The following is a 21,638-nucleotide window of genomic DNA, read 5'->3' on the forward strand; positions in this document are numbered from 1 at the left end:
AAGATGTGATATCATTTCAGAGCCTGGATGGAGTTCTGAGTCATAAAGTGTCAGTCAAAGTCTATCAGTTTAGGGACTTGATGTTACAGATGAAACTGAGGTCCACGGAGCTCAAGGCCACACAGCTGGTTTCAACAGACGAGATGGGACCAGGACTCACAGTGGTGGTCCAGTTCTTCGGTCCCCTACTACCCTGGCTGAGAAGTTAGCGAGCTGTCAGAGCCTGCTGTCGACTGTTTTGTATCTGAGCACTGCGGGCAGCCAGGGGAGCTTGAGATGCTTGCTGGCACCAGAGCAGGGTTCCTAGGTGGTCCTGCCCTCCTCACTAGTAGATAAAAAGCTGTGCCTACAGTCGAATGCACTGGGATGCAGTGAGGGAAAAAGTGTGGGGAAGATGAGTAAGGAGAAAACAGTGCAAGAGAGTTGGGGGGATGAGGGCATGTCGCCAAAGACCCTTTATAGGGTCTTTGAACTTAATCCAGCGTAGGACTAACGAGGAAACATCGCCACCTGCTGGCCGATGCGGACAAGTGCTTTAGAAAAAGAGTTGAAATGTCGGGCTAATCCAGCTGGGCTAATCCAGTTTCCGACCCAACACCCACTGCTTCCTGCCTTCCTTGTTGAGGCAGATGAGCCCTGGCAGGAAGCCCTGCTGCCTGTGAACTCCAGGCCAAGGGGGTGCCTTTTGCTCAGCATTAGTTAACCAGGTCTAGAGGTTTGGGCTGAAGAACAACGCTGGAGCCACACCTGCTGAATCACATGGGTTTAGGCCCGGTCCTCCAGCCCACGGAACAGATGGTTTTTCAAGGCGTTAGTAGAAAAGCCTCAAAGACAGCCCTGTTTACAGCCGGCAGTCACCTGCCACTCCAGGTGTAGGGACAGGGCTCTGTAGGCAGTTTCTACTGCCTATACACGACCCTCCCTTCCCAAACTAACCCAGTCATTTGCCTTGTAAGAAATTCTCAGTTAAAAAAAAAGTCAATGTCTGCTGCTCAAAGGAGCCAGAAGAACAGGGCGGAAGTTTTTTTTAAAAAAAATTGGGATCAGTAATCACAGGGGCTATTATCTTATTGATCAAGGTCCAGCCATTTGCCAAGGTATATACACATTTTATTTAAAAAAAGTTTACAGTTTTCATTATACACAACTATTAAGAGGTTATAGTCAGAAGAGGCATTTGTCCTGTTGACAGAAGTGCCTACTAGATCATCACAATGCAAGGAGAAAGGTGGAAGGGAGGAGAGGGGGCAAGGAAAAAAAAAGTGATAAAAAGCTTAGATTTCAATTAAGGGCTGGTAAATCCCTTTTATCTCTTCAAGTATCACACAATATGTACCAAATACAATCAGTAAATAATGGCCATTTCTTCCCAAGCCCACAGCCAAGACGATTATTTGCTGACTTAAGAGTCCTGGCCCTTCCTCAGGTGAGTGGAGAGCCTGCACACCTGAGGACTTACTCCCCCTCCCCCAAGGGGCCTCCACTCCATCCAGTCCCTAATGGAATCTCCAAGGTGTTCAGTGGCCAGAGAAAACGTGAACATGGATTCAGAAGTCCAAAGAAATGCAGGTCTTTGCGTCCGATCGGAAATGATTTGATTTCATTCAGTCAGTAAGGCTGTGAACCCAGGCAGGAAGTTGATGAGATGAATAAAACTCTTACTAACTTTTGTTAATGGCTTTCACTTTTCTGATTGAGTCCCTAGAACACAGAAGGGTCACATGCCATTTAAAAATCAAACCCTAGTTGCCAGAAAGTTGGTGTCTAACAACTTCACCATGGAGGCTAGCCAGAGGATCTGTTTTTCATGATTCTCGGCCATCCCAACAGGACGCCTAATAAAAAAAAAGTGTCAGGTCAAGGCCAACTGGGGCTTCTGGGAGCCTTGTGAGGGGGAAAGATTGATTCCTTCAAAGGGAGACACTCTTCTGGAGCTTAGATCAGCCTGTTGGCAATTAGAACCGCTTTTGGAGTGGAAAAAAAATGTTAGGTACTGCAGAGATATATGGCAACTTCTGATAATTATCTCACTAATTCGAAACGCTGGTAACCTGCACAGTAACTTCAAGGAGGGTGATACAATTGAAGACAAAAATGCATAAATGCCAGTGTCTAGGTTGGCTACCATTAAATGCAACCCGTGAGGCCCCGGTGCTGGGGAGGTTGGAGGGCAGTGGGCCGTGGTGCAGCCATCTCGTTTTGGTGTGTTTGGTGAGAGATGGAGCTCGGTCATTTGAACAGGGGCAAAGAATGCTTTGTGCTGATAAACCGCAAGGTAGGATTTCAAAAGTGAGGGGTACTAAAGAAGAGAAGGGAAACTGCCGGAAGCAGCTCTGATCTGCCACCACCACCTTTAACAACGTGCAGCCTTTCTGAGGGGCTCTGGATGCTTCTCAGGAGTGTTGTGATGGGACAACGTGGAAAAAAGCTTTTGGTGTCACACCACCCCTTGCTGCAGACTCACTCGACTGTCAGTCGAGGCCTCAGAATCACAGCCAGGCCCTCTTCCAGCTTCTTCTCCTACCCTTCTCAGGCACAGGGAAGGGACAAAAGTTAGTGTAAAAAGGGAATCTCTTCAACTTATCAAAAGTCAGCTTCCCCGTGGAGAGGAAAACTCCACACAGAGCCCAACACATACATGCACGGGGCCAAGGTGAGCGCCCAGAAAGCACAGACCTGAACAGAGGCCGGGGCTCAGCACGACGCGGGCAGCTATTCCAGGAGCTTCTAGTGCTCACAGAGACGCCTAAAGGCACCGTCACCACACAGACTTGGGTGGGCGTGCGCGCGCACACGTGCACACACACACACACACACTGCAGCCACACTCATATCAGCGTCTGAACCCCTGCAACTGCCCCCGACAAATCTCCAGCTGGGAAATTCTGCACCACCAGACTCCTAGCGCTGGTGGTCTCGAGTGCAGGCGAGCTGGCTGGTGTCTTTTTGTCAGATCAACATGGATTGAAGTTGGGGAGTAGAGCTGTGGCCCTGCTCGCGTACCTTCCCTAAACTTGCTTCTACTAGTTTTGTTTGTTTGTTTTCTGACAAGATTAAAAGCAATTTCTATCTGAACATTATTTTTTTTCCCCAAAAGGTAATTAGAACACTATTGTTTATACAATATTGAAAAAATACAATTTTTTATTGTTTGAACTCAAATCACCACCCAGTACTTTAAGCCTACCCTAAGTCGCACCTACAGATTACGGTTATAGCACAAGCAAACTGCTAATTCAGCAGGTAAGCAAGTTAGACAGTGCCAGCAGAGACCCTCCCTCCCCCAAAGTAATGAGAAGACAACGTGCTAGATAAGAGTTAAAGTACACCATTACATGTTAAATAGTTAATACTACCCTTCCAACAAGCCACAAATGCTAGAGAGATAACTCAGTACATGAACTAACCACAGCCCTACTTAACTGCACTTTTAATTTTTTTTAAGAAAACCTTTTGCTTCATGCCCGTAATTAACATAAGTAAATTATTTGCTTTTTATTTAGGAAAATAATCATGCTAAAAACAGGTTGTACTTTATATAGATTTTCAAAGAAAAGAGTGATTGTGCTTTCTGAATAAAAAAGATAGGGTATCTTCCAACTTCAATGACTCATATCTTGTGGAATATAGCACTTCTAAACTAAAAATACATATCAAAAAGAAAGATTAAATTCTCCCAGTAGGACATTCAAAAATCATCTTTAGGAGATTTTAGGATCGGCTAATTCTGCTATTGTCCTATTGGTTGTGGCAAAAAGCAAAAGCAAAACTCCCCAGAGCTACTGTCTGAAGTTCTCCAAATTCAGCAGGCAACACTCAGATCGGAAAGAAACTCTGCCAGCAACCTGGACACATGGTTAGCTGAGTAAACATTTGATTAGCAGGCATTGAAACTGTCTGATTTCCTTTTAACATACACAGGAGAGAAAACTCTCTTCCTTCAAAACCTGTTCTACATCGTATTTCTGAATCCTTTCCTCCTATTCAGTCTCACTCAGAAAAAAAAAAAAAAAGCTGTTTTTCCTATGGAGAGTCACTTTGGGTACAAGAACCTTTATTTGTTCCGATTATTACTCATTATAAATTTACTATGTGTGCTGGGTCTACAATACCCGGTTCCCATTTCCACAGGCAGATGGTGACTCAGGCTGCTGTCAAGAGCGCCAGCAGAAGGAAACAGACAGTCAAAACGTGAGTGAGAGGACCCAGGAGGCACAGCCGCCAGCAGGGTCTTCTTCCCGAGTCTAACGGTCCGCTGAGCGGCTGTCCAAGGGGGACGCCATCTCTTGGAAGGTGAAGATTAAATGTGCAACCTAAGCACGATACACACACACGCACACACACCAAAATTAAAAAAAAAAAAAAAAAAAAAACAACCACCAACAACCCAAAACCTCGAAACAAAACCCCCACGAGCATCCTCAAAGTTAAAGCTCTCAGTCCAGGGCAGCGGTCTCACAGTGGCCAACAGCACGACGAGGGCGGACTCTGCCGCGTGAGAGGAAGCTTCTTCCCAGTCACTTTTCTCCTCCTGTCCTGTCCTCTCAAAAAATGGTCTGGAATATAAGTTCTACCCCCAAGAAAAAAGAATCAGATTCAGCAAAACCATTTCCAAAAGGTTCTCCAAAGCAAAAAAAACAAAACAAAACACTTGTGGCTGCAGGGCCTGGTAGCAAGAAGGGCAGAAATCTACATATAAAAATGTACTTAAAATCCAAGTCGAAAAAAATCATTTTAAGTTTCATACTCCAAAGAGCTCCCTGTTTTATACTGTTGCTCCACAGAAGTGGGGCCACCTGGGACGCACAGGAAGGAGCAGCTCTGATCCTGACGTGGCAGGCTCTGAATGCTCCCACAGCAGGCCTCTTCCTCCCCAATTTTTTCCTTTCCGTTTTGAAAAAGCACTATTCTATCTTCGTGTCTGAGAGCTGGTTGGTTTTGGTTTGTTTCTTTGGAACCATCAATAAAAGAAGCAACTTTTTCCTGTTATTTTGACTCAGGCCTATCTATCAGAGCGGCTATTCCTTTTTACAGTTCAGTAGCACACAGGCTGACTTGGCCAAATGAACTTATCAATGCATGCATTCGGACCGCATATTGCTACCAAAATGGAATGTGGGAATATGCTATGCACCTCAGGTTGAGAAATGACCAAGAAATCAAGATCTAAAGGGTGATATATAATATATATATATCAATGCTATTATTCATAAAAACCTTGTTTAGTAATAAAAAAAATTGCTTTGTTTAAATATGAATATTATAGTCTGCTTCTCATGGTTAGGAAATAATAGTCTTTCTGAAAAGCAGGTGCTTTTTCTACTACAACTCCATATCCTGGGCCTCGTCTTCCGAAAAGTCAGACATAGAACTCTCCGATGAGCTGTCTCCGGTGCCCTCTTCCTGCTCTTTCAGTGCCTCCTCCGTTGCATATTTCTGGATGTACTCTGCATGGGGGGTGGGGAAGAGAAAACACAGTAAGCGGGCGGGCATGTGCTTCAGTGACCCCCAAAGCTGCCGAGTCCAAGGGAGCGTCACACTCTCCCTGTGCTGCAGGCGTGGGGGGACAGACTGACAAAGATGACAGTTATTATAGTCACTAGAGTGTAAGCAAAGGGGGAAACTGCACAGGGAGATGTCTTTGGATGTTATGCATTTTGCCCCCTTGGTAAGACAGGCAGAGCTGAACACTTGATGTGCAGGGGAACAGAGGCACTGCAACACCACCCTCACATCTCCCGTGGGCCATCACCTCCCCCTGGGCATGTATGAGAGAGCTGACCACCCCTGGAATCGGCAGCAAGGCTCAGGACAGCTGGCAGACGTCCCGGCCCCAGTCCTCCGGCTAGGGCGCTCTCCCGCTCTCCTTGCTGTCTACTGATATAGCTGCACTCCTCCACACTTGATGAACCAGGGAATTGCAAACCCCACACTTTCTTTTTACTTCCTATGTTCATAAAACTATTCACTGCTCCCCCCGCCCTCCCCAGACAGAACAGGGCTAATTATGATTTCATAGTCATGTATAAGGAAATCCCCCGTCATTTTTCAGGGTTGCAGTTATGTAATTACAGTCAGCCCAAATCTATTATTTTAGAAGTAGGTTTTAGTCTAAACAGATCCTGCCTGTCAGGTTTTGAAGCAGTGGGTGAAAACAGTCTCTCGATCTGCTCAGGAATGAGCTGCTATCTGGGGACACAGAGAGCCTGAGTGTGACTTCACCACCTATTCATTTATTTACCTGAAGATTTACGCTGTTGTAGCCTAGGCTGAATCTGCTGGTTCAAAAAGTGTGAAGAACTGCTGAATAAACAGTTAAACTTTTCCTAAAAGCTCCAGCTGCAGATGGTTTTCAAGTAAATAGCCTACACATAATATGAAAGGGCAGGACAGACTCCCACCCAGAAAAACAGATCCTCGTGTCCTTACGCTGGCTGTTCCTCCTCTGGAGTGGTGGTGATGAGAAGAGAAGGTAAATGGGCCAAGTCTGAAGGATTCGGTGCAGGGTCAGTGAAAAGTATTTTTTATATTTTCAAAGGATTGTTTAAAAAAAAAAAGAAAGGAAAGAAGAGTATGTGACAGAGACCATATGTGACCAAATCTGGTCCTTAACAGAAAAAGTCTGCAGGCTTCTGACTTACACCCCTGCGGATTCATTACAATGAAATTTTACTCTGAAAACACGATTTCAAAAGCCCCTGGCTAGGTAGGAATCTGCCTTAATTCTTCTTACTGTGAGAGAAACCTTTACTGAAGTCTTAGAAATTTTATTTTTACTCTCTGATGGGCTGGCTACTTTGTTTCTTTGTAGAAAGAAGTTGCTGCATACTGACATTGCTCTCGGACGCTGTAATTCCACACTATCAGTGCATTCAAGGAGACCATCCTATATTAAGGGCTTACTGGGAGGAGGCTTTTCAGGAGACAGAGAAATGAAAAGCAAGGTCACTGAGGAGCAGGAGAGGCACACAAAAGCAGTGAGGGCGTAAGTGCCAGCAAAGGGATGTGGGAGGAAGGGACTGTGGTCCCGGAGGGGGAGCCAGGAAGGCAGTATCTGCCCTGAACCTTCAAGCAGCTCCTAGAAGCAGCACAGGAGATGCCACCCCAGGGGAAAGGCATAGACAGCTCCGCCCCAAGCACTGGGGAGGAGGAAGTGGCTGGGATGTTGAGACACATTCAGACAGAACTAAGTTTGTTTTCTTTCTTAAATCTGAAGCAAACAAGGCAAAAGGTACAGGTTTTGCTACAGTTGGATAGTGGGTACATAGTTAAGTTATTCTGCTTTTCTGCATGGTTGAAAACTCTACCTGACCAGCTAAGGAAGCAGATACAGTTGGGTATCTGAAACTCTTTAGAAAGCTCCAGTGGTGTCCTGTCCTACAGACAGTTCGCTATCTACAAGATAAAACAGCACCAACTAACTATGAATCATGCGCACGGTAAGAAAGGTTACACTTAACTACGCTGACACTGAAGCAGTAAGGGGTGAATTAGCTTCCTAATGGGTAGGTGGAGCGGGGCGGTGAAGGGAGAGACCGAACCGAACTCTGGGACGGGAAAAGTCCTCAGAAAGGCAAGGGGTAAAAATACCACAGCTGCAGGGAGGAAAATGGGTCTTGAGAAAAACTCAAATGATTAAGGAGAGAGGGGGTCACAGATTCAGCAGAAGAGGGGAAAAGAAGCTAGATTCCATGAGTTTAAGGGAAGGAACTGAGAAGTTTGAAAATTAAGGGAAGTAAACAACAGGACTTCTAAAGGAGTCCACAGAAGCAAATGAAGGCTTTTGACATGGGGAGACCTCTGACAGCCTGGGGATGGTGGGGAACCAGGAGGAGGAGGAAGACTAACAATGCTAAGAGGAAGGGGATAAATGGAGAACAAGATCATGTTGGTGGGGGGACTGGGTCTGAGAAATAAGACAGGATCTCCTATTTCCTGTAGGAGGAACCAGAAAAGATGGGGATATATATATATATATATATATATATATATATATATATATATATATATAAAGGTATATTCATATACCTTTGAATATATATAGATATATAAGTACACCTTTAGATATATATATATATATAAAGGTACAGTAGGAAGCTGGGGTGCGCTCAGGTCTGGTAGTCATGATCTTCTCAGGTTACTAAGAAACACAAAGTGAAATTAATGCTTTGGATCTAGAGCCCCCTAAGCTGGAGCTTGCTGCTCGAAGATAAAAATGGAGGTTAGGTTCCTGTAGCAGATATGTACTAAAACAGGAAAAATGCTAAATAGAGAGGCATAATGACTATAAGAACTATAGAAATATGCTCTGCATAGAGATATCTGTGGGTTGCAGACACTAAGTGATTCTTAATGTCAAAGTAATATAGTCTTGTAACAGAATTTTTTCTGGTTGAAAAGGAAATACATGCTTTCTTGAAATATATGTTTCTTTGGCTATGTCAATATTCTGGCTACATAAATTAGATATTAATTGGCAAAGCACTTGAGACCTAGGTAAGTTAATTAGAGTAGATTTATTTGTATTTTATTTCAACAAAAAGTACCAAATACCCTAAAAGAGTAGGGAAGAATGAGAAAATGGAAAACTACTGTTCAACAAATAGCCCCAGATGACCCCATCTGTCTCATACTTTCACATTTGAGAGTGAAGACCTATGCATTCTGGGCTCTCATAAATTATTGCTACTGCCATCTCTTGCAAATGTACTCGGAGGGGCCGGCCACTTTGCAGAAGCTCCTATTCTGAGCAGCTCTGCAGATGAACAAGTCAAGCTAAAACCTGGGTAAATACCAATGACCGCCATTTGTTAAGAAGAGCCTATTTTCCTGGACTTTGAATGCCTCTCCTTTCTTGTAGAACTTTATGTATCTAGACCTTCCATTTTGACAGTTCTCAAACATCTAGAGAGGTAGAAGAATGTTATGAATGCCAGTAACCCTGTGTGTAGCTTTAGCGGCTCTTTCACAACCCCATTTTCATTTTAATGAGATTCATATCCCATTTGCATGTACCCTTAAGAATGGGAAAACAGGATTCTAAATCTTAAAGGATAAGCTAACTAGCACTACTACCATTTGCACATATCTCAGTTTCAATAGCACATTTTCAAGTTTTAATAGAAAAATCCACAGCACCAAAGCCCTGGGACAAATACCTGCAGCGGAAGAGGAAAGTACCTTAGATGTAAACTTCCCCAAATGCAAGCAAGTCAGTATGGGAACAATAAAAGAGTTCTTGGGTAGTTGGGTAATTTTTATTCAATGGGTAAAATGATATAATAAAAAAAAATTTAATGATGAATTCAGTAATTATTCCCCAACTCTCAAAGTTAACTGATGTCGTGAAAGGCCAAGATGATTTCATTTATTTCAAAAATGTGAGATTATGCCTTTCAATTAATACTTTACTCTCAAGTAAATTTTCTAAATTACAAGACAAGAGGAAGCAAGTGAAGGCAGAAGTTCTTCCTGATGGGGGGTCACAGGGATTTCTGGCGGGGCTGTGTCTGCTACTACCAACCAGTAAGTCTCCATTTCCTCAGCCTTTGCTTTTTTTCTTCTTCCTCTTTTTTGTTGAAACCTTCAGCTTTCTAAAGGTGTCTCTGGCCCTTGAAGCTACAGAGGTTAGTGAGCTCTGCTCCAGCCCAGAGCTGGCTCTTTTTAGGCCTGAGAAAAATTATGAGTAACTAAGAAGGGTTTTTAATGATCAACACCTAACAGACTTAAGTTCTTTTGTCTCCAGGCTAAGCTATTTGCCTTACCTTTAATTTTCTGCTTGTATTCTTCTGGTCGATGGAGGTACATAGCTGCAGCGTCACCATTGAGAGGATCTATGGGGTTGGGATAGGCCAACAACTGGGGCAGGAAGGACTCAAATATATTGGTAAGATCTGCAAAACAAACAGAAGTATGTCATGTGCGGCAAGTATGTCAAGTTCACCTAAAATTCATTTGACTTCAGTAGTCAAAGTTTCTTACCTTCCAAAATATTTAACTACACGGATACTTTTCCATAAAACTGTGGTCCATTACATGTGACTTATATTACATATTCGTTTCAATACAATTTTAAAATGTAATTTTAATTTGAAGAAACAGATAAAGGTACACTTGATATTCTCTATGAAAGGCAATTGTCCCAATTGTAATTCACTCCACTCTGTAAACTGTGAATTCTGAAATACTACAAGGTTTATTAAAACTTGTACCCCAACACTGTATAAGCACTGTACATTCTTACAAAGTGAGCAGTTAATTTCTTAGCATCAACATTTCCTATGATTTTGGAAATCCCCATTCTGAAAAGTATTCAAGCACTAGGTCTTATGAGAACTGAATACAATTTTATGGGCTTTGACACTAAATAAAATTCTCCTTCTAATGGAGGTAAATATAATCAGTTTTTCAATTATTCTGGGCAATGAGGGTAGAAAACTATATGGACCATTTAAAATCATAAACCATCGTAAGACAGGTAAGTATCAACTTACTCCTTTTATTAATACTCATTTAAATAAACATTATTAACTCCCTTCTTGCCAGATTCAGCATAAGGTGCTGGGTGTACACAGATGACATCTACATACACAGCAAAAACAACAAAACCCTGCAGTTATCTAGGGTTTTATGAAGGAAGCAGGCCTTGAAAACCTCTGAACACAGCCACATAACTTCAGAGATGCTCTAACTTCCATCCTATTTGCTGCTCAGTTAGCAGACAGTGAACTGTGGAACCTTAGTGCTTCCATCTCTCGGCCCACTCTAAGTTACTCACCATGTTTTATAAAGAACATTTCTGTTTCTGGAGGGAATGCTGAAGAATAGTAGCATAGGAACTACTTTTCAATTTATTCTGCTCTTTTCACAGATTGTGTTTTAGAGTGGGTGTTCTCATGTGGTATTATGAGTGAATGTTTTGTCAAGCCACGTCACTTTAGTGATTCCCAGCCGGGGCGATTTTGCCCACCGGCGGCCACTCAGCAACGTCGAGAGGAATTTCTGGTTGTCACAACTGGATGGGGGAAGAAGTAGGGGAGGCTGGGGTGCCACTAGCATCCAGTGGACAGAGGCCGGGGATGCTGCTAAAACATCTGACAATACGGTGCACAGGACAGCCCTCCACGATAATTATCTGGGAGCAAAATGTCAACAGTGAAACACCCTGGTCTAGATAAAAGGGGTCAGCAAACTTTTCTAAAGGGCCAGAGCATATACTAATTTAGGCTTGGTGGGCCACACTTGGTCGGTCACAGCTACTCAACACTCAGCTCTGCCATGCAGCACAAAAGAAGCCATAGATAACTGATAAACAAATGGGTGTGACTGTGTGCCAATAAACCTTTACATACAAAATCAGGCAGCCAACCTTTGCTGACTTCTGCTCTAGAAAAATCCTACAAGAAGCAGATTGCCCTTATCGCTGTAACGTTAAAAAACTGAGCACTCAAAAAACTCTATGACATCATGGATGGACCTGAACAGCATTATGTTAAGTGGAATAATTCAGACAAAGAAATCCTGTATGGTCTCATGTGTGGAATCTTAAAAAAAAAAGAAGAAGAAACAAATAGTTAACAGACTGGTGGCTGCCAGAGATAGTGGATGTGACGTGGGCAAAACGGGTGAAAGGGTGTCAAAAAGTATACATTTTCAGCTATAAAATAAATATTAAGTCCTGGGAATGTAATGTACAGCACGGTGACTATAGTTAATAATACTGTATTGCATATTTGAAAGTTGCTAAGAGAGCAGATGGTGATTGCAGCCATGAAATTAAAAGACACTTACTCCTTGGAAGGAAAGTTATGACCAACCTAGACAGCATATTAAAAAGCAGAGACATTACTTTGCCAACAAAGGTCTGTCTAGTCAAGGCTATGGTTTTTCCAGTGGTCATGTATGGATATGAGAGTGGGATTGTGAAGAAAGCTGAGTGCCAAAGAATTGATGCCTTTGAACTGTGGTGTTGGAGAAGACTCTTGAGAGTCCCTTGGACTCCAAGGAGATCCAACCAGTTCATCCTAAAGGAGATCAGTCCTGGGTGTTCATTGGAAGGACTGATGCTGAAGCTGAAACTCCAATACTTCGGCCACCTCATGCAAACAGTTGACTCACTGGAAAAGACCCTGATGCTGGGAAGGATTGGGGGCAGGAGGAGAAGGGGACGACAGAGGATGATATGGCTGGATGGCATCATCGACTCGATGGACATGAGTTTGAGTAAACTCTGGGAGTTGGTGATGGACAGGGAGGCCTGGCGTGCTGCGGTTCATGGGGTCACAGAGTCAGACACGACTGAGCAACTGAACTGAACTTAAGAGAGTAGATCTTAGAAGTTCTCATCACAAGTAAAAAAAAAAAAAGTTTTCATTTAGTATGTATGGTGGCAGACATTAACTAGGCTAATGCAGTGATCATTTCTCAACATATATAAAAACATCAAATCACCTACGTCTGAAATCATATGTCAATTATACTTCAATAAAACAAGAAATAGAAAAACAAAACAAAGCCTATAACTGCACTATTCAGTAAAACTTTCTGCAATGATGACAATGTTCTGTATCTACTACTAATATGGTAGCCACTAGAAACGTGGCTACTAAGCACGTGAAATATAGCTGGTTTGACTGTGAGGATTGAATTTTTCATTTTATTTAATGCTCCTTAATTTAAATAACTACATGTGGCTAGTAGATCCCATATTGGACAACTCAGGTCTGGAGAGTGATCTATGAAGAGTCCCACGATGGCCAAGTGTATTAGTCACACAGTCGTGTCCAACTCTTTGAGACCCTATAAACAGTAGCCCGCCAGTCTTCTCTGTCCATGGAATTCTCCAGGCAAGAATTTTGGAGTGGGTAGCCATTCATCCCCTTCTCCAGGGCATCTTCCCAACCCAGGGATTGAACCTGGGGTCTCCTGCACTGCAGGCGGATTCTTTACCATCTGAGCCACCAGGGACCCCTAGCACAGTCCTATTCTCATGTACAGATACTGACGCAGAGCAGGTTTACCTTCAACCCCAAGTCAGGGACTCAGTATTACTGATGAGGCTAACTTTCCAAAGAACCACATTATAGTAAAATTCTCACATACCAGAAAACAAATGTGGATATCCTTAACCAAAAGAGAAAACAAAAATGATCCTCCAAGATAGCCCCAACCATCCAGCGGGATTTTTCACTGCTGTTTTATTTTTTTTAAAGGAAGCAACATATTTAACAAACCAATAATTATTGATGGTATGAAATCATTGAAAACTATTTGTAAAGCTTAGGGTCAGAGAAAAATGCTTATGCTCTACTGCTGAATAGATAAAGTCTGTAGAATATTATGTTCTCTAGGGTTACAATGATGTATACAGTATAATGCATAAGAACATTTTTAAAGTTATGTCAAAGCAACAGGCTTGTAATTTCTACTTTTCACATTTCAAATAACACTTTATTTTTTTTTTAACCTTTAAAAATAGCCATTTGCCTATAAGTATGTACTTTCTACTTTGACATATGTTTGAAACATTTAATAAAACATGACAAGTCTGAAAAAAATTTTCTTTTTCTCTCTTTATCCTTTAGTGGGTGGGTTATCAAGGCAATGGTAGAAAATGTTAAAAGGTAAGCAAATTAAGGGACTTCGCTGGTAGCTCAGCTGGTAAAGAATCCACCTGCAATGCAGGAGACCTGGGTTCTCCAGTTCGATTCCTGGAATGGGAAGATCCCCTGGAGAAGGGATGGGCTACCCACTCCAGTATTCATGGGCTTCCCTGGTGGCTCAGATGGTAAAGAATCCGCCTACAATGCAGGAGACCTGGGTTCGATCCCTGGGTTGGGAAGATCCCCTGGACTGGGCTTCCCAGGTGGCGCTTGTGGTAAAGAACCCACCTGCCAATGCAGGTAGACATAAGAAACGCGAGTTTGATCCCTGGGTCAGGAAGATCCCCTGGAAGGAGGGCACCCACTCCAGTATTCTTGTCTGGAGAATCCCACTGACAGGAGTCAGGCAGGTCGCAGCCCATAGGGTCGCACAGAGACGAACACAACTGAAGTGACTCAGCACACAAGCAAATGGAGGGAAAAAGGGGGTGTGAACGCCGAGTTTTACAGCTTAAACATGATCCCAGCACAGAGAAGAGTTACAATAACACTAATGATAGTAACAGTGATAGTACTGGCAGCAAGAATTTACACTTACACAGCCCTTACTACAAGCCAGACCCTGTAAACACTTTTACATACACACTCTTCCGTTTCACTACAGCCAGTGAGGTAGGCACCATTATTATCTCCATTTTACATATGGGGGAAATGAGGCAGAGAGAGGGGTTAGGTGTCCATGGGACTGGGTTTCAAACCTGGGCTTTTGCACTATGCTGCTTCTGTTAGTGGATTAAAGGAACGCTGTTCTCAACCATGATGGCACAAGCTCCCTACATCTCTGGCCATCCCTCTCCCCGAAGGTTTTCTTTCTCGTATGTTCAAGGCCAACAGGATGGTCTCTAAGCAGAGAATGTTCAGGTGTTTCTTCAGGTAGCCCAACCCCAGGAAGGAGCCCATGGCCATTCACAGATACACACACATAGTAAACTGGGGGCCTCTCCTGCCACATGAGCATTCTAGGCGCTGCCCCCAGAAGATTAACAGCTGAATGTTCCCATCAAACGGAAACAAAACAAAACAAAAAAAAAACTTGAAAATTTTACTCTTTGTAAGTTCAAAAGTGTTTCAGGACTTGAGAAATATTGCAGACAACATGTCTCATAACTAGGTGCTTCATGTGTTCCAGGAAAAGACTTTATACCCTTCCCCACTACTTTTTTCAAGCTATCAATAGATGGCTTTGCCTATGTATTTGCTCCAAACAAATAAAGGAACCCTCAATTATTGCTTTTTCCTTCTTGTAGACACAAGAAAATTACTGTCTTCCTACAGTAATATACTTTTGATCCATTTTACAGAGGTGCTTAGTCACAGCTCTAAAGACAGAAGAACAGAAAAAGAAGAGCATGCGGCCCAGTGTTGGGTGAAGGTGGCAGCTTTTGAAGGCCAAGATGCTGTGGCCATGGCCATTTTAAAGCAGTAAAGTACTCCCGAGAATGGCTGACCACTGAGAGGGTCCTCCCCAAAGAAACATCTCTCAAACATGCAGAGGTGCACAATATCTTCTTTCAAGATAAGTATTTTGGCAGGAGAGACATAAACCATAAACCAAGTATCAAATAAAGATACTCATCTTTGGAAAAATCCATCATAATAATTTTTTTCCCCCTAGAACTGTTAATAATAAAAAACTTTGATCAGTTCCAAAGTCTTTTAAAAAACACTAACCTTTCACTTTTTGAAATGGAGACAGCCAGACACGGATCACCCAATCTAGAGATTACAGTCAGCTGACTCCATTACTGGATGCCTTAATTTTTAAAGCAAGTCCCAAGATCCCTGAGAAGTATGGTTTATGATGAGCAAACAGCTTTCCTTTTCCCTTGAACTAAATCAGCACTTAACAAAATGCAGTCCATCAGGACTGAGTCTTCAGCCTGATCTTACAGTATTAATGTTAACAATACTACAACACTCATAGCTCAGTTCTGTTGTTCAGCTGCTTAGTCATGTCCGACTCTTTGTGACCCCATGGACCGCAGCGCACCAGGCTTCCCTGTCCTTCACTATCTCCAGGAGTTTGCTCAAACTCATGTCCATTGAGTTGATGCAAAGCCTTTGACTATGTGGATCACAACAAACCGTGGAAAATTCTTCAAGAGATGGGAATACCAGCCCACTTGATCTGCCTCCTGAGAAATCTGTTTGCAGCCAAGAAGCAATGTTAGACCTGGACATGGAACAACAGACTGGTTCCAAATAGGGAAAGGGGTACATCAAGGTTGTATATTGTTACCCTGCTTATTTAACTTATATGCAGAGTACATCACGAGAAATGCTGGGCTGGATGAAGTACAAGCTGGAATCAAAGACTGTAGGGAGAAGTATCAATGACCTCAGATATGCAAATAACATCACCGTTACAAAAGTGAAAAAGAACCAGAGAGCCTCTTGATGAAAGTGAAAGAGAGCAAAACAGCTGGCTTAAAACTCAACATTCAGAAAACTAAGATCATGGCATTTGGTCCCATCACTTCATGGCAAATAGATGGGGAAAAAATAGAAACAGTGACAGGCTTTATTTTCTTGGGCTCCAAAATCACTGTAGATTGTGACTGCAGCCATGAAAGAAAAGCTATGACCAACCTAGACAGTATATTAAAAAGCAGAGACATTACTTTGCTGACAAAGGTCCATCTAGTCAAAGCTATGGTTTTTCCAGTAGTCATGTATGGATGTGAGAGTTGGACCATAAAGAAAGCTGACCACCAAAAAATTGATGCTTTGGAACTGTGGTGTTGGAGAAGACTCTTGAGAGTCCCTTGGACTGCATGGAGATCAAACCAGTCCATCCTAAAGGAAACCAGTCCCGAATATTCATTGGAGGGACTGATGCTGAAGCTGAAACTCCAATTCTTTAGCCACCTGATGCGAAGAACTGACTCATTGGAAAAGACCCTGATGCTGGGAGGGATTGGGGGCAGGAGGAGAAGGGGATGACAGAGGATGAGATGGTTGGATGGTATCACCAACTTGAAGGACAGACTTGAGTTTGAGCAAGCTCTGGGAGTTGGTGATCAACAGGGAAGCCTGGCGTGCCGCAGTCCATGGGGTTGCAAAGAGTCGGACATGACTGAGTGACTGAATTATTAAAAACACTCAAATCATACTGATCTCTCACCAAAAGCAACAGTTACCCAACTCGGTCTAGAGCAATGGTTCTTTAGCGAGTCTGGCTCCTGGATGTTCATCCATTAGAATTACCTATGGAGTTTTTCCTACATACCCTAGGGATTCTGATTTAGGATTGGTTGGCATCAGCATGTGTATGATATGTGTATAGAAATGCACCACCTACCCTACCCCCAATGACCAAATGAAAAGAGTTATGTGCTGGTGGGTTCTTTAGCTCAAGAAAATGTTCAGGTCTTGGCAGTTAAGCTGTTGCAGAGGCTCTAATTTAGGGGCCCTCCCTGACCCTTTCATCATGTTTTTTTTCCTGCACACTGCTATCACCATCACTTCCTCCAAGTGGGAGCATTCCAAACTATAAGTAGGAAAGGCAGGTCTCTTCCTCTCTGCATCTCAATTTCTTCATCTGCAAAAAGAGAAGTATAATACCGCAATTCCTTACAAGATATATACATCTCTAAAAATGATTGTAAAATAGTCTTTGAACTGCACCAAAGGACTAGACTAAAATATTAATACAAATATGCAATCTTCTCAGAAGAAATTTCAGTTACCTGTATCCCTCAAGTGATATGTATTAAAAATTAAAATGAATCACACGCACAAAAATGTACCAATTCTCAAAGTAAAGTCATCCTACTCCAGGTGACTCACAAAAAGATGGGTACGTGGCTTAAGGGAGAAGACACATAGGAGAGGATGAATCACGTATCTCATGTTTTATTCTTGGCTATTTATGAACCAGTGACCGTAAGTTATTTCTTCTTCCTCTATTTCCTTTGAACATTAAAATGGAAACTTTTGTAAAGCATGCTGCTATCTTCAGGTTAAAACCTTGTGGACGCCAAAGCTTGACGTGGCCAGCCCCACCAGGAACCACAATTACCAAGCAGGCAGTCCTCTTAGAGACCTAAACGTCATAATCTTCATTTGTTTTTCATATTTAACATCCAAAATACTGTGACTCAGAAAATACCACCACTGTATAGCACAGTCATGGACAGGTACCACCAACCATAACAGCCCTCCTCCATTCTCCAATGCCACCTCTCATGCCCTCTCTTCTCACCATCCTTCAGATGCCCAAGGCCCTGGGTTCCTTCTTATTAAAGCTAAACAAACAACATACAGAAAAACGTGTTTGGAAAGACATCAGCCACCTGCACAGCAATGTGAATTCTGTGGTCTTTGTATTAATATAAAGAGTGTGTTTTACACTCTTATTCCAGAAAGTTCATCATCTCACAATTTTAAAGAAATTAAGTCTATGCTGATAACTACCAAACCAGTCTTTTACATTTTTGGTCTTAAACTCGACATGGCCTAAAATTATTTCCCTAAATATTCCTTTCTCCTAACACCTATATTGACTGCTCCAAACCTCTGGAAGGATCTTGGTTAGGCTTTCCTCCTTTATTCCATGTACTCAGTCAATTTTCCAGACTCACTACTTACCTTAGTGAAATGCCTCTAGTTCCTCTTTTATTTCCCCTGGCGTGTAACTATATCAAGTCCAATATATCTTTCTGGCTGCACCACACAGTTTTGGGATGTTAATTCCCTTAGCAGGGATTGAACCCGGGCCATGGCAGTGAAAGCGCCAAGTCCTAACCACTAGACCCCCAGGGAAGTCTCTCAGTCTATCTTTCTAGATCTGCGTCAGGACAACCATCTCTGGCTTCAACCTTCCAGTCTCCAAACACTAGCCTTTGGAACCAGAGAACATGTCCTTAAAACAATCACTCAGGTTACTTCCCATCAAGAACAAGTTCCTCTCGTTTTTCCTACAGTACTTTGTACTCCAGAAGCATGTTATCCAAAACAAACTTATATTTTACTGACCCTCTCCCTCCAAGAGAAGGACCCCTGGTTTCCCAAGCTGAGAGTCACTGAGTTGGCCATGACTCCCTAAGGTGTTCAACTGTTTTGTAATTCAATAGGAAGCAGGGCTAAAAGAGTAAAAAAGGAAAAGTACCCCCTTACAATCAGAGAGGTAAAAAGATGGGCAAAAGCCACAGGCAGTAGATTCCAGTGGCTTAGGACTCTTGACTCTGTGACCTCCTCTTTCCATGGCTTCAGGCCATTATAGCTGAAGCTGATGGCTAAATAAGTTGAGATCACTGGGGAATTAAAGCTATGTTATCCTTAATTTGCCAGAGAAAATCAGCAGCTGACCTTTTAAAATCCCACTGATTGACTCTGCTCATCTTATGAAGAATTAATTCAACATATTGCTAAGTAAACTATGGATTTAATTTACAGTTACATGTTCAAAATAAAGCCAACCATAAAATTCCATTTTGCTTACTCAAGTTTTTTTTTTTGGGGGGGGGTAGGTGGGTGGTATCTGTATGTATAAAAACACACTAACGTACATGTAGTCAGTGTTTGTAAGATTGAAACAAGGCAAATACAATTTCCAGGTTTCCTCGGGTTATTTAAGAATTTGGGGTTAATTAATAGAGCTTTACTTTTCTACTCCTGTCAGCTCCGAAGAAGCTGTACCACTAAATGATGGTTTTGAGTTTTATTTAACTTTAATTTTCTCCTGCTTACAGTCTGTGAATACTAAAGCCAATCAGGAGGAATGCCCTCAGATAGGTAGGAGGACTTGAAAAAAGAAGTGGCTTTGAGATGAAATATTCTCTAACTAACATGAATCTAACTTAATAGGGAAAGCCTATTTCTATAGCTGTTTGAGGGCACACATGTGGCAAGCTGAAGAGATTACTACAAAGACTTGCTGTGGCACCGTGATACAGAACCAGCTGGCCACAAGGCTTGTATTTAGTTTACCAAATGCTAACATGCTATAATGGAATAATATATCCGGCACACCAAAATGCTAGATGACATACTCAAGAATGTATCCAATCACTTTACTGAGAGGGTCTTCTGTGTGGATAAAATATAGGAAAGGTATGAACTCATTAGATTTATGTTCTCGTGTTAGACCATGAAAATGAAAGTCGCTCAGTCATGTCCGACTCTCTGCAACCCCGTGGACTGCAGCCCACCAGGCTCCTCTGTCCATGGAATTCTCCAGGCCAGAATACTGGAGTGGGTAGCTGTTCCCTTCTCCTGGGAATCTTCCCGAATCAGGATCTCCTGCACTGCAGGCAGATTCTTTACCAGCTGAGCTACCAGGGAAGCCCATGTTAGTCCATGGGGATATTTTAAAGACAAAATAAGGTCTCATGCATGCAAAAAAGCAACTCTTCCCTCCTCACATCTTCTAGTCAGAATTAGTAGGAATTGGTAATAATTAGTAAACACTTGAAGAATCTTTGCAATATTCATAATATACTTAATCTCACTACTGAAAGCATTACACTTTTTTAAGTATTCCAAGCTAAAAATAAGTATTCCTGTCATATGTGGGAAAGAGCAATGTCAAAGACATAGGGTGCTAATTAAAACCTGGAGGAATACCAGATACATTCTGCCAAGTGTCAGATCACCAGGTCACTGATCAGAGGTGTAGTTTTATAACATGGAATGTTTTAAAGCATTCCGCCATCTTAGAAAGTCATCTTTCATCCACTGCCTAATTGCATCTCCCTCCCAATAATGTCTTTAAACTGTGGAGATCTGCAGAATGAAATGAATGCTACTACACAGATCAGAAGGAATAAGAGAGACCCTCGTTCAACAAAAACATTCCCCTTGTCGTCATATCAATCTCGAAACACTTTCCACCTTACCTAGGTGTTCTTTAGAGGTCATTCATCCTAGTTTAAACCTGGCATGACCCTGCTTACCTTAAAAGATTGCAAGCTAAAACATGGTAATAGGATTTGTTATTAGCCTTCTAGAAATGAGGGCAGTTAATGTATAATTAGCTAGTTGGATATTCTTACAGTCATACTAAAACTCATTATTAAAGTTTTAAATTACTAGGCAATAATTTAGTTTGTCTTTAATCTCAGAAAAGAACAAGATAACTTCATGGAATTATAAGATAAGTGGCCATGAGTGGGGAAAAATTTTACCTAGACACAGTGATCACAAGCAAACAAAGAGAAAACAAATCTATAAAGTCACAATCACTTTCTTTGCAGTTATAACCCCAAAGAAAGAAGAACATGGCTGTGGCTATCTTTCAGGACCATAGCCTGGTTCATGTCCCATGATCCACAAAGCCTGGACTACTCCATGGTTCTAATGCTAACCATCAGCAAATGTGAATGTGATGTTTTTAATGAATTTCTGCTAAGTTGTTCAACCCAAGGCGGCCCCATTTTTCTGTGCATAGCTAATTAAACTCTTGGGCCACAGGCCAACACCAAATCTAAATATCTACAAACACACAAAGGAGGTGGATCATGAAGCTAGCACTATAGAAACCATCAAATCCCAAACTCCAGCATATTTCTTTTTTATCTGTTGCAGCTGACATCTCTCCCTTAGTATGAGAAACAAACTGCTCTACCTGGCCTCAGTCTAGGAGACTCATAATGAAATCCAGCTGCTCCAAAAAGCAGGATGACATTTGTGATTCTAACATGGATTAATACTGAGCTCTCAAGCCTGTTTAAACAGTAGTTGTTGGTGAGTCAATCATCCATGCAGACAGATAAATGATATCTTATCTCTACAACTACACTAAAATGTCTAGAAACATACCAAGCAAAACTCTAAAGCAGCCTAAAGCATTATTGTAAGATAAAGTTACCCTCAGGTACAATCTGAATTGTTTGGAAAGATTCACAGACTACCTGATCGAAAACAGGGGTGTAATAACAATGTACGTCCAATATGGAAAGACTTAAATTCACTTAGCAGCTTAAAGTCATTAAGTTATAGCATAGTACTATTAAGCAAATTTATGACTTAAAATTT

The 21,638-nt window shown here is 42.1% G+C and overlaps 1 protein-coding gene across 2 annotated transcripts in view; it reads right to left on the bottom strand.

Annotated features, from left to right (window-relative positions):
• Positions 1-1,088: 1,088 nt before the first annotated feature.
• UBE2H (ubiquitin conjugating enzyme E2 H) overlaps positions 1,089-21,638 on the bottom strand; it is a 100,611-nt gene continuing 80,061 nt past the window's right edge. For both annotated transcript variants that reach the window (XM_065938792.1, XM_065938793.1), the window contains exons 6-7: positions 9,765-9,893; positions 1,089-5,447 (exon numbers count right to left, since the gene is read on the bottom strand). In XM_065938792.1, the coding sequence (XP_065794864.1) occupies positions 5,323-5,447; positions 9,765-9,893 (254 nt within the window). In that variant the 3' untranslated portion in view covers positions 1,089-5,322. The remainder of the gene's footprint in view (positions 5,448-9,764; positions 9,894-21,638) is intronic.

This window comes from Muntiacus reevesi, chromosome 6 (assembly GCF_963930625.1).
Source record: "Muntiacus reevesi chromosome 6, mMunRee1.1, whole genome shotgun sequence".
Taxonomy (NCBI): Eukaryota; Metazoa; Chordata; class Mammalia; order Artiodactyla; family Cervidae; genus Muntiacus; species Muntiacus reevesi.